The sequence below is a fragment of the Sinocyclocheilus rhinocerous genome, unplaced genomic scaffold, assembly GCF_001515625.1.
Source record: "Sinocyclocheilus rhinocerous isolate Xijiao unplaced genomic scaffold, SAMN03320098_v1.1 scaffold878, whole genome shotgun sequence".
Classification (NCBI taxonomy): Eukaryota; Metazoa; Chordata; class Actinopteri; order Cypriniformes; family Cyprinidae; genus Sinocyclocheilus; species Sinocyclocheilus rhinocerous.
This window is the reverse complement of record NW_015664312.1, coordinates 707,750-721,525: the sequence shown is the minus strand read 5'-3', so window position 1 is coordinate 721,525 and position 13,776 is coordinate 707,750. Positions and strand designations below refer to the sequence as shown.

General features: G+C 38.4%; 1 protein-coding gene across 1 annotated transcript in view; it reads right to left on the bottom strand.

The window, feature by feature from the left end:
• LOC107730064 (importin-7-like) overlaps window positions 1–13,776 on the bottom strand; it is a 28,660-nt gene that overhangs the window by 6,990 nt on the left and 7,894 nt on the right. Inside the window, exons 3-15 of the mRNA XM_016540797.1 lie at window positions 10,968–11,121; window positions 10,733–10,891; window positions 10,013–10,169; window positions 9,819–9,908; window positions 9,228–9,322; window positions 8,956–9,040; window positions 8,736–8,870; window positions 7,251–7,350; window positions 7,065–7,141; window positions 1,796–1,912; window positions 1,084–1,173; window positions 803–968; window positions 548–708 (exon numbers count right to left, since the gene is read on the bottom strand). Of these exons, the coding sequence (XP_016396283.1) occupies window positions 548–708; window positions 803–968; window positions 1,084–1,173; window positions 1,796–1,912; window positions 7,065–7,141; window positions 7,251–7,350; window positions 8,736–8,870; window positions 8,956–9,040; window positions 9,228–9,322; window positions 9,819–9,908; window positions 10,013–10,169; window positions 10,733–10,891; window positions 10,968–11,121 (1,586 nt within the window). The remainder of the gene's footprint in view (window positions 1–547; window positions 709–802; window positions 969–1,083; window positions 1,174–1,795; window positions 1,913–7,064; window positions 7,142–7,250; window positions 7,351–8,735; window positions 8,871–8,955; window positions 9,041–9,227; window positions 9,323–9,818; window positions 9,909–10,012; window positions 10,170–10,732; window positions 10,892–10,967; window positions 11,122–13,776) is intronic.

Below are 13,776 nucleotides of genomic sequence, written 5' to 3'. Positions count from 1 at the left end.
ATTGTTAGTAATATTTCAAGATGAACACTTACTGAACTGAAGCAACTTTCACTTGATTACTTGATTATTCATATCTCATTTTCAGAAAAATCATGTTAAAATGTATCAAATATGACAAAAAAAATATTTTTTGAGGAATGTTTATTTGTCTACCTCCCAATCATTGTATTGCACTGCATTATATGCTTTGCCCCTATAATAAAAGCTACAGATCTATGATCATAATAATAAGTATTTAAATATCATTGCATTAAGACATATTATTAGGAGATAAAGAGTGACAACTGATATTTATATGCAGTTTATTTTATGCAGTTTGGTCTTATTAAAAATGTAGTTTTTTTTCCTCCTCAAGTATGAGCTACATATTCTCTTTTTATCATATTTTCTCCGTTATCAAATATGATACCAAACAACGAACACGTACAAATACCTTTTTTTTTTTAAAGATTTTGTCTAAACTCTCCCATTTCAAAAATAAATTTTTTAGAGCTGTTATTTCATGTCAGGCTTTACAGGGTTAAATGAATATTTCAATGGCTCTCACCAAATGCTGGGTCATCTCTACAGCGATTGGTGTGACCTCCTCACTGTACTCGCAGATCATCTTCTGGATGACGTTGGTAAGATCGTCATTCTCTGTCTCACGCACAATTTGGAGGAGAGCCTGCATCACGGGTCGGATGTGGGGGGTGATGTAATCTTTGGCTGATGGGAAAACCACACTAAGTCATCTCAAATTCAGCTCATGCAAGACGAAAGCGTTAAACAGAAAAAGGGAGATAAATGAGTGAAATCTTACCTTTCTCCTGATTGCTGATGAGGACCTGGAGGGCAATGGCAGCCTCCACTTTAACAGGCATCTCGTTGTCGTTGATCAGACACAGGCGGGTGAGCTCAAGGGCTGTCTGCAAGTTCTGGTCAATCTTGAACTTGACCTCACAGAAGTAATGAAGAACCCAGCAGGCCTAGAGGCAGAATTACCATGAACTAAGACAAGCCGACAGTTTGCAGCACTCAAGTTGTTGCTTTCATCTAGAGGCTGAACTAATGTTTAATAACTGCAATGAGCACATCTCTCACCCTGGCTCTCATGTAACCCAGCTCACTGCGGAACAGAGGGAAGACATGATTCTGCAACATGAACTCCATCTGGTCTTTGTAGATCTTCCTCTGATTGAAGAAAAAAAAAATCATCCATACAACTCAGAATGTTCAATCCTAGAATAACCAATGCTGCTTTTTAAGCCTTGCCAATCTAAACATTCAAGCGATTTTAGACCATTTAAGCACAAGCAAATGCAAAAGATCTTTTGAGTCTTGAATGGACAAGTACAAACAATGTCAAAAATCAATGTTTTGGTGAGTATCCTCAAACACAATCAGTTATGTCTTAAGTGAACAGCTGAGAAAGAAGTTGAATGTGTATCATAATATTAGATAGTGAATTTGGTCTTAAGGTGACAGCAGTCCAATATGCTGCCATCTGCGTCATTAATCAATCATTCAATTTCTGCACCTGAATACTACTGTTAGAACTACCTGAAAAAATGTATTTGATATATTTTATAAATTTATTTCATTTACTGCTTGTCATTTCTTTATTTGTTCTTATTTTATTACAGACCATTAATTTGTCTTTAATATTAATTGGGCTAGTAGTTTTTGCACATTTTGGTGTCATAAGCTTATTTATTAGAATACATGTTTAAACAGTTAAAAAAAAACAATTAAAACAAAATATGTATTGTTTCTTATTATATTTTATTGTTATTAATATTAATTTAAAAATCACCTTGAGAAGAATCTCAGCCAGCGAGCCAATCATATGAAGAGCGCCATCTTTTTTCCTGGGGTCACAGGCAGGGTCTGTGAGGATCTGATAACAGAAGCCCATGGACTTCTGCAGCACCTGTTATACAACAAAGGTGGTTAACATAGGATTCAAAATACCAAAGCAATTCATGATTCATGTCATGTGTAGGTTTTGTAGGAGACTATGGAGGCTGGCCAGTGGTGGATGGTCGTTTAGACATCACTGGGCCAGTACTATGATCTCCATTGGCTCTGTGGCTGTGAGTTTGGCATGAGAACCGTCTCACAGCCTGTAAGACACAGAATGGAGACAGCACTAGACGCAGATGGACACTACGCACACCGTCCACCCACAGCCAATCGATGGAGACTTTCAAAACACAGGCTGGAACTCAAACTCTCAAGTTACTTACACACCTGAGAAAGCTCTGACAGAGCATGTGCACGAATAAGCAATAGCCAATTTAAGGGTTGGACAGTTTCAAATTAAGCATAGTATTCCTAAACTAGTGCGGAATCAAGTAATTCCTACCAATCATAAAAACTAGGGCTGCAACAACTAATCAATAAAATCCGACAATGAACTTGACACGATTAATCACGTCTGCAAGTGAAAATATCTTGTCAGTCATGTCACTTTACAGTAGTGCATTATGGACAAATATAGTGGAGGATACAGAGTGAACGGCTGCAGGAAAAGTGCTAAAAAAGAATCAAGTTATTCAAACATAAGAATGCATCATAGTATGATCTTAAAAAAAAACAATTATTCAAGTGTAGCATGGCTCGTCTTCAAATTTGCTTTCCCCTGCGCAGAACTTACATTTTTCAACTTTCATTCTGTAAATGCTAGAAAACCGTGTCAGTAATTCCATTTTACATAAAGGTTTGTCCTGAGAGGAAGCAAATCTCTGTTAAATGTCACGGGCTTCATGCACATCATACAGACCGAGTTAACGGTACGACCGAGTAAATAATCATCAGATTAATTTCTTATCAAAAAAATTGTTCATTGCAGCCCTAATAAAAACTAAGTCAAACTACAAAGAAAGAAAAATGCTTCATTGGAATAAGAGACACAGCTCTTTGAGATGACGGAGAAGTTCTTTCCACCTGGCATCAGAAGCATCCAACAGTTCTGTTGAAGGAGCTGCCGGGTGCTGATTGGATACATGAGGGTTGGCAGTAAGAGATATACAAAACTCAGCCAAAAACAATCACATCATAGGACTCATGCCAGATGGCACCTCCAAACACCCACCTCCTTCCTTTTGTTGCAAGCGGTGAAGAGGAGCGTCTGAGCTGCAGTGGTGGGGGAGATGAAGTCTTCAAAAACATCTAAGAAGAAGCAGAGCGAGAGAAAGAAAGAATGAGCAGATATATCTGGCTTTAGTCTTCTACTCAAAGAAACTTTTAGTGGTTCAGAAAAATAAGGTGGTGTTCTAACCAAATTTCATGCGGATGTATTCATAAGGGTCTTCCTGCCAGAGCTCTTCATCGCTGTCTGTGTAGCACATGAGGGGGAACACGGAGAAGTTCTTTCCACCTGGCATCAGAAGCATCCAACAGTTCTGTTGAAGGAGCTGCCGGGTGCTGATTGGATACATGAGGGTTGGCAGTAAGAGATATACAAAACTCAGCCAAAAACAATCACATCATAGGACTCATGCCAGATGGCACCTCCAAACACCCACCTCCTTCCTTTTGTTGCAAGCGGTGAAGAGGAGCGTCTGAGCTGCAGTGGTGGGGGAGATGAAGTCTTCAAAAACATCTAAGAAGAAGCAGAGCGAGAGAAAGAAAGAATGAGCAGATATATCTGGCTTTAGTCTTCTACTCAAAGAAACTTTTAGTGGTTCAGAAAAATAAGGTGGTGTTCTAACCAAATTTCATGCGGATGTATTCATAAGGGTCTTCCTGCCAGAGCTCTTCATCGCTGTCTGTGTAGCACATGAGGGGGAACACCACGTCCTGAATGATTCCCTGAAACCAGACACATTCAAGTTGTACAACAAGAACTTGGATAAGTTGTGTGACAACATGAGGCAGTGCTTTACAGTAATTTTACACTGGTTAAGAAAGTTTTCACTTAAGAATGCACTTGCAGTAAAATCACAAATGCACAGCTACTCATGGCTTATTACTCGCAACACACTCACGTACTTCAGTAGCTCCAACCAGGGTTAGGAGATAAATTAAATAATTAAGAATCAATATTTTTCTTAGAAAATGCACCTATTGGCTCTTTAGAACTTGTGACTTTGAGAGAACTGACAAGATTTATTTAAATAGGATCTCTGATTTAAATCTCACTTGCGAAAACAGTGTTTTAGGAAAGTCTGATTTATTTCCATGTATCAATACTTTTCAACTGTCAGTTTCAATTAATCAATCCGATATACTGATTCAGTGACCAGTTCATAGAAGTTTACAGAAGTCCCTACGGAGATGAAGGTTTCAAACGTCTTAAAGCGATTCACCCAAAAATTAAAATTCTGTCATCATTTACTCGCCTTCAAATTGTTCCAAACCTGTGAGTTTTGAGGACCAGGTCCTCATGAGTTTCTTTTTGTTGCACATAAAAGATATGTTGAATAATGGTGGTAACCAAACAATAGATGGTAGCCACTGACTTTCCATAATATGGAAAAAAAATAAAATAATAAACTACTATGGAAGGCAATGACTACCATCAACAGTTTAATTACAAACCTTCATCAAAATGTTTTGTGCTCAATAGAGAGAGAAAAAAAAATAAATAAAATGTATATGCAGGTTTGGAGCAACTTGAGGGTGAGTAAATTACAGTGTTTTCATTTTGGGTGAACTATGCCTTTAAGAAAACTTTTGGTAAACATGAATTGTTATATTGATGCATTATGGGAAAAACTAAAACAATATTTTTCCTTAAAAAAAGAAAGAAAGAAAGAAAGAAACCTGACCTTTTAAAACTAAATTTTACTTAATTTGGCAACACTGGCTTTTTGGTTTTCCAAATTTAGCATGGAAATTCAAGGCATCTAATTTCTAAATTAATATTTTTGATCTTATTGTGAACGGCTCATCCATGCATGATGCGTTTTATTTATTTATTTTTTTGAGCTTGTAATTTTTAAAATCAAAAGACATCACTGTCAACGTATGCCTGACTTCACCAGTATTTTCATCTGCATAAACCTCGCACACTTTTTACGATCAGCTGCAAACTCTCATTCCAATCTGCCAAACATACATATTAAAAAAGAAAAAAATATATATGACAATACGGAAGAAAATACTTCCATTATGTTGCAACTTTACTATACTGTCCCTAATATTACTTAGGAATTTCATTATGAAAAAAAACATGTAAAAGAACATCTACATACTTGGATGTGTGGCTTTAGGTTCTTCCAAGTGACGGCATGTGCGATTCCCTGGTTGATGTAATTTAGTGTCTGCTGCAAGACTCTGGGAGCCACGTATTGCTTTTCCTTATACTGATACAACACCTTCAACAGTACCTACCAGAACCAAACAGTCAAAGGTCATCAGTTATCTCAACATGTCAAAAACCCACTGAACAACCTACTGAAGTCTCCTGTTTACCTGCTGTGCAGCCACGGCATAACCCTTGAGGAAAAGCTCTGCAAACTCTGTATACTCTTTGGTTGTGTTGCCAGGGCTGCCATACCTTGGGGCAAAAACATGCATGAAAATCCAGTAACCGTTTCAAACACACAAGACCTTGTGCTGAAAATAACTACTCGAGTGTTTCCAACTGCTCCGCGTGGGCTGGGATGCAAATGGACCATGAGTCATCTGTGAAAACTTTATCATTAGTGTTCCTGGGAGGAAGTGATGTTATGTTAGTACTGCACCTTTCGAAGAGCCGGGCGAGGATGTGAAGTGCCCACTTCTTGCACTTCCACCAGGGCAGCTCGGGCCTCTCGTCTTCATCCACCTGAAGGGCCTCCTGCAAAGCCACACACACAAGCACTTTAGAAGATTAGAGACAAAACTGAACACTGCATACTATTAACAATATGTGAAACTTTCCTAACTGTAGTATGCCACACCCAGGTATTTCGTTCACAGTATACATACTACAAATAGTAGTACAGTAGTATGTTTTCCTGAACATAGCCATTGATTCATGATCTTTAAGTGGAGTTTACTGGATCTTGTAGGAGACTATGGAGGCTGGCCAGTGGTGGATGGTCGTTTAGACGTCACTGGGACAGTACTATGATCTCCATTGGCTCTGTGGCTGTGAGTTTGGCATGAGAACCGTCTCACAGCCTGTAAGACACAGAATGGAGACAGCACTAGACGCAGATGGACACTACGCACACCGTCCACCCACAGCCAATCGATGGAGACTTTCAAAACACAGGCTGGAACTCAAACTCTCAAGTTACTTACACACCTGAGAAAGCTCTGACAGAGCATGTGCACGAATAAGCAATAGCCAATTTAAGGGTTGGACAGTTTCAAATTAAGCATAGTATTCCTAAACTAGTGCGGAATCAAGTAATTCCTACCAATCATAAAAACTAGGGCTGCAACAACTAATCAATAAAATCCGACAATGAACTTGACACGATTAATCACGTCTGCAAGTGAAAATATCTTGTCAGTCATGTCACTTTACAGTAGTGCATTATGGACAAATATAGTGGAGGATACAGAGTGAACGGCTGCAGGAAAAGTGCTAAAAAAGAATCAAGTTATTCAAACATAAGAATGCATCATAGTATGATCTTAAAAAAAAACAATTATTCAAGTGTAGCATGGCTCGTCTTCAAATTTGCTTTCCCCTGCGCAGAACTTACATTTTTCAACTTTCATTCTGTAAATGCTAGAAAACCGTGTCAGTAATTCCATTTTACATAAAGGTTTGTCCTGAGAGGAAGCAAATCTCTGTTAAATGTCACGGGCTTCATGCACATCATACAGACCGAGTTAACGGTACGACCGAGTAAATAATCATCAGATTAATTTCTTATCAAAAAAATTGTTCATTGCAGCCCTAATAAAAACTAAGTCAAACTACAAAGAAAGAAAAATGCTTCATTGGAATAAGAGACACAGCTCTTTGAGATGACGGAGAAGTTCTTTCCACCTGGCATCAGAAGCATCCAACAGTTCTGTTGAAGGAGCTGCCGGGTGCTGATTGGATACATGAGGGTTGGCAGTAAGAGATATACAAAACTCAGCCAAAAACAATCACATCATAGGACTCATGCCAGATGGCACCTCCAAACACCCACCTCCTTCCTTTTGTTGCAAGCGGTGAAGAGGAGCGTCTGAGCTGCAGTGGTGGGGGAGATGAAGTCTTCAAAAACATCTAAGAAGAAGCAGAGCGAGAGAAAGAAAGAATGAGCAGATATATCTGGCTTTAGTCTTCTACTCAAAGAAACTTTTAGTGGTTCAGAAAAATAAGGTGGTGTTCTAACCAAATTTCATGCGGATGTATTCATAAGGGTCTTCCTGCCAGAGCTCTTCATCGCTGTCTGTGTAGCACATGAGGGGGAACACCACGTCCTGAATGATTCCCTGAAACCAGACACATTCAAGTTGTACAACAAGAACTTGGATAAGTTGTGTGACAACATGAGGCAGTGCTTTACAGTAATTTTACACTGGTTAAGAAAGTTTTCACTTAAGAATGCACTTGCAGTAAAATCACAAATGCACAGCTACTCATGGCTTATTACTCGCAACACACTCACGTACTTCAGTAGCTCCAACCAGGGTTAGGAGATAAATTAAATAATTAAGAATCAATATTTTTGTTAGAAAATGCACCTATTGGCTCTTTAGAACTTGTGACTTTGAGAGAACTGACAAGATTTATTTAAATAGGATCTCTGATTTAAATCTCACTTGCGAAAACAGTGTTTTAGGAAAGTCTGATTTATTTCCATGTATCAATACTTTTCAACTGTCAGTTTCAATTAATCAATCCGATATACTGATTCAGTGACCAGTTCATAGAAGTTTACAGAAGTCCCTACGGAGATGAAGGTTTCAAACATCTTAAAGCGATTCACCCAAAAATTAAAATTCTGTCATCATTTACTCGCCTTCAAATTGTTCCAAACCTGTGAGTTTTGAGGACCAGGTCCTCATGAGTTTCTTTTTGTTGCACATAAAAGATATGTTGAATAATGGTGGTAACCAAACAATAGATGGTAGCCACTGACTTTCCATAATATGGAAAAAAAATAAAATAATAAACTACTATGGAAGGCAATGACTACCATCAACAGTTTAATTACAAACCTTCATCAAAATGTTTTGTGCTCAATAGAGAGAGAAAAAAAAATAAATAAAATGTATATGCAGGTTTGGAGCAACTTGAGGGTGAGTAAATTACAGTGTTTTCATTTTGGGTGAACTATGCCTTTAAGAAAACTTTTGGTAAACATGAATTGTTATATTGATGCATTATGGGAAAAACTAAAACAATATTTTTCCTTAAAAAAAGAAAGAAAGAAAGAAAGAAACCTGACCTTTTAAAACTAAATTTTACTTAATTTGGCAACACTGGCTTTTTGGTTTTCCAAATTTAGCATGGAAATTCAAGGCATCTAATTTCTAAATTAATATTTTTGATCTTATTGTGAACGGCTCATCCATGCATGATGCGTTTTATTTATTTATTTTTTTGAGCTTGTAATTTTTAAAATCAAAAGACATCACTGTCAACGTATGCCTGACTTCACCAGTATTTTCATCTGCATAAACCTCGCACACTTTTTACGATCAGCTGCAAACTCTCATTCCAATCTGCCAAACATACATATTAAAAAAGAAAAAAATATATATGACAATACGGAAGAAAATACTTCCATTATGTTGCAACTTTACTATACTGTCCCTAATATTACTTAGGAATTTCATTATGAAAAAAAACATGTAAAAGAACATCTACATACTTGGATGTGTGGCTTTAGGTTCTTCCAAGTGACGGCATGTGCGATTCCCTGGTTGATGTAATTTAGTGTCTGCTGCAAGACTCTGGGAGCCACGTATTGCTTTTCCTTATACTGATACAACACCTTCAACAGTACCTACCAGAACCAAACAGTCAAAGGTCATCAGTTATCTCAACATGTCAAAAACCCACTGAACAACCTACTGAAGTCTCCTGTTTACCTGCTGTGCAGCCACGGCATAACCCTTGAGGAAAAGCTCTGCAAACTCTGTATACTCTTTGGTTGTGTTGCCAGGGCTGCCATACCTTGGGGCAAAAACATGCATGAAAATCCAGTAACCGTTTCAAACACACAAGACCTTGTGCTGAAAATAACTACTCGAGTGTTTCCAACTGCTCCGCGTGGGCTGGGATGCAAATGGACCATGAGTCATCTGTGAAAACTTTATCATTAGTGTTCCTGGGAGGAAGTGATGTTATGTTAGTACTGCACCTTTCGAAGAGCCGGGCGAGGATGTGAAGTGCCCACTTCTTGCACTTCCACCAGGGCAGCTCGGGCCTCTCGTCTTCATCCACCTGAAGGGCCTCCTGCAAAGCCACACACACAAGCACTTTAGAAGATTAGAGACAAAACTGAACACTGCATACTATTAACAATATGTGAAACTTTCCTAACTGTAGTATGCCACACCCAGGTATTTCGTTCACAGTATACATACTACAAATAGTAGTACAGTAGTATGTTTTCCTGAACATAGCCATTGATTCATGATCTTTAAGTGGAGTTTACTGGATCTTGTAGGAGACTATGGAGGCTGGCCAGTGGTGGATGGTCGTTTAGACGTCACTGGGACAGTACTATGATCTCCATTGGCTCTGTGGCTGTGAGTGTGATGTGAGAACCATCTCACGGCCTGTAAGACACAGACCGGAGACGGCACTAAACGTAGATGGACGCTACGCACACCGTCCACCCACAGCCAATCGACAGACACTGTGAGACCATTAAAGCCAAGCCTTCCATTATGCTAAACTCTCACGTGAGCCCAAACACAATAGGCATTATAAACAAAAAACGTCTTACTGGAGGAACATCTCTGTCCACGACAGTCTTCAGAATCTCCATCCACTCGGTCAGAATCTGGCGATTAATCAGTTCCAGAGGGAGGTTGTACTGTAAAAACAGACCAATCAATTCATGAGACCAAAACCACAAAAGCTTCATTGTGGAAAAGTTGCAAGCTCCTTTAGTACAGGCACCAGAAGTGATGGTAACACCTGGAAGAGAGCGTAAAGGATCTTGAAGATCTGTTTCTGCACCAGGGCAGAGTCATTGGATTGGTCCGGCAGAAGCTGTACGAATCGGTCCTTCAACATGGGCATAAAGATCTGCATGGCAGCGACCAATGGCTGGCGCTCCTCAGGCTTCTTATACCTTACAAAAAAAAAAAAAACAGACTTCTATCAGGACTCAACATTGGTGGTATATAGTATGGCTTTGTTCACACTGACAAACTGATAAAAGTTTTTCAGCTAGAGTGTTTTCAGCTTATTTTCATATAAAAATATGGCATGCATTTGCTTTAAACAATGTAACATCATTCAATGGAAATTGTGATTATGATATTTGTCAATCGTGCAGCTCCAATGTGTCAACATTCCGATTAAAACAGAAATAAAACCAGAATGATTTCATCTCATATGTAAAATGTAAACGGTCTTCTTTGCTATGATGGGTAGTGGCGGGGCAAAATTTCCAGATTTCCATTTTAGACTGCTACTCAGTCATTTTAGAACAATGTCACTTGGCATCATGTTGATGCCTACGCCTTTCCCATAACAACCAACTAAAACTGAATACACTGTCTGAACTTATCCGATTTAAGCAACTGCAAAATATCAAATCAGACACTCAGTGCCAAAGCCTGGTTTCTCAAATCCATTCAGAAATCATGCTCAGTTTGAACACCACCTGTGAGTGTTTCACGGCTCTCTTACTCATAATTCTTGACCAGCTGGTAGAGGCACAGCAGGATGCCCAGCCAGCAGCCACTGTTATCAGACTGCAGGTAAAAGCCAATCTTGTCGACGATAGCAGTCCATCTTGCGGGGTAGTCATGCTTGATCATGTGGTGAATGCAAGTTGTGAGTTGCACTCTATGAAAGTGAGAAGAAAAAAAGTTATAGAAGAAAGTGATCTTTCATCCCACCACTCTGTGTACAGCTGTGTTACCTGAGGCGCTCTGGGGATTGGATGATTGCCTCCACTATGTGGTCTCGAATGAACTGCCTGTCCTCTTCTGGGATGTTACTGGTAGGCCCTTCAGTGTTTGCATTATCTCCTTCACTCCAGTGCTGTGTCACCATGTTCTTCAGGTAGATCACACCTGAACAACAACAAAAGAAGTCAGATATCCTAAAGGCCTAGAGATCCTAGAGTCCTAAAGGCTATGCTTCGATTGCAGGGCCAATTGGGAAATCCAGTCATAAAATTGCAATTTGCAGGAAAAGTCACAGAATTTGGCATATTTTTAATGATTAAATCAAAATGACTAAAATTATTTAACCATCAAAATGGAATCCAGAAAAATTAAAACTGGGAAAAAAAGGAGTTTAATTGGTCTCTAAGACTGGAATATTAGCATAATGTTTTCTGTACAATACATTTAGTATGAGTGGCATGAATACCTGCTATTCTGAACATATTTGAAAACTTGTTGGCCTTGAAACCTAGCCCAGTTCGTGCAAAGAAAGGTTGAGGTTAACACGCTCTGTTTGAACACCCATGTGATGCCAAGAAAGCCTGAGCTATGTCAGGCATGCAATGCAGCTGTCATCTGTTAAAAAATCCCAGCAGGTGCACTTGAGGCCTCTCCAGAGAGCAACTTTTTCAATTCTATTCACTCAGTCTCACTACAAACGCTCACATATTTAGAAACACTCAGCATCTGGAGCCTCAGTCTCTTCCTGTTGTAAAAAAAAAGTCCTCAAAGGCAGCCAGACCATGTGGAATACAGATCATGAACCGTTTCAGCACACAAAGTTGCCAGCACAAGTGCTGAATATGTAAACCAGCATTAGCTGACGGGGAGGATGAGTTAGACCGGAGACAATCAAACAGCAGACTGATGGCAGACAGGTTCATAAAGCCGGAAACGAGTAATCCTGCCTGCTGCTGCTGAATCAGCAACTCTTCTCATGCCTCCCTCTATCCCGAATCCAATGGTGTGAAATGCAATTGGGAATGTGAACGCCAAACTGCCAAATAGTGGTCAGGTAATACTTAGTTTTAAATGGCAGATGACATTTTCAGCAAATCCAGCAACTTCACAACACACTTGGGAGTAAATTTAAAGTCACATGATGCAGCCTATCACTGTCTCACCTATAACCAAGGAAACGCTGTATCAGTGCCTCCTGCTGTCAGAGAGTGAATATGCGTCCCATTCAGAGCATCTGCTGTTTGATTCGTTCAGGCATGTAGTATAATTTCACAAAGCTAGTCAGAACATTGTTTTTGCTTCAAATTGGGTTATTATTAAATCAAATTATGTATATGAAATTATATAAATAAATAAATATGAAATTATATACATTTTATGTATATGAATTATATAACTACAATTAAATAACTATAATTACAGATTTAGGTTAAATAAAGATGTCAGTTCTTTTTAGGGCAGCAGCTCTAGCAGCAAATCAACCATCCACATCAAAAGCTGCAGGACAGCCCACATTTCAGAAATAAATCAAAGAAAAAATAAACAAATACTACTGTTCCAAATATTCTGTATGTTCCTCAAAATATATTGTGTTTAGCTTTTTTTTTTTACCCAGACATTTAAAAGTAACACATTTTACAGCTGTAACAACAATACCGTGAAACCGTGATATTTTTGCTTAAGGTTAACATACCGTCAAAATCTCATACCGGCCCATGCCTAGTCTCACATGCTGCATAATGCAATAAATTAAAAGCACTGAGTAGAGTATGCAAAGATGATTCTTTCCCCTTCGTTAAGTTTTTCTTGTAAAACCAGTTTACAAATATATTTCAGAATTTTTTCCAAAGGACTGTTAACCTGACAGTTGTGTTCACAGTTAGAAGTTTTCTTTGTGCAGTAACTATTCCTAGGAAATAATATAACTGTAATATTTCCTAAGTTCTGTGCTTTCCGTACTTATTCTAGGTTCAGTTTCAATTATTAAATTAAATATAAATCAACTAATCACCTGAACATCATAAAATTAACCAATTACTAATTTATTTAAATTCACAATATTAAAAGACCCCATGAAATCGGTTTTATTTTTTTGAAATCCCATTTTATTTTTTTTGCGTCAAATTTGGTTTTAATTTTTAAAAATGATTTAACACTTATCATCCTAAAAACACACGCAATCAAATTAATTAAAACTTAATGAATCTAATCAATCTTTAAAATGTAATCAAATGAAAATGACCATTCCTTTAGATCATCAAATAAACTGCTGCTGTATTAATTAAAAAATATTTTTATTTAATTATTTAAAGGCACAATATGTAAGATTTTTTAAATTAAAATATCAAAAAACCACTAGAACAGTGTTATATATTTTGCTGACTTGTGTACCTACATTATCCCAAATGTTTTAATGTTTAAAGAATGTTTAAATCCAGAGAAATAAGCAATTTTAACTAGTGACACGGGCCGTGTCCATAGTGTCATTGTGTCACCTGCCAATGACGTCATACACCCTCAATTTCCGGTTTTGTTTTGTAGAAAATATGGAAACACCAAAGACGCTTTAATATGTTGTGCGTTTTAATAGACCGGTGACGGCCGCACAGAGTAGCATAATAACAGAACTTTCAAATGTATCTAGTATGATAAAACAGCGCTGCTTTTCCCCCCACATACGCACGACCGGAAGGAGCGGAAGCGGTAAAGTGTGGCATAATAAAAGCTCCGCTGCTTTCAAGCCGCGTGTCACGCTCGTTCAGCGGCCTCGTTTCGCTTCGACGGCTTTCAGCCTCACCCTGCTTCATTCTACTACGTTAA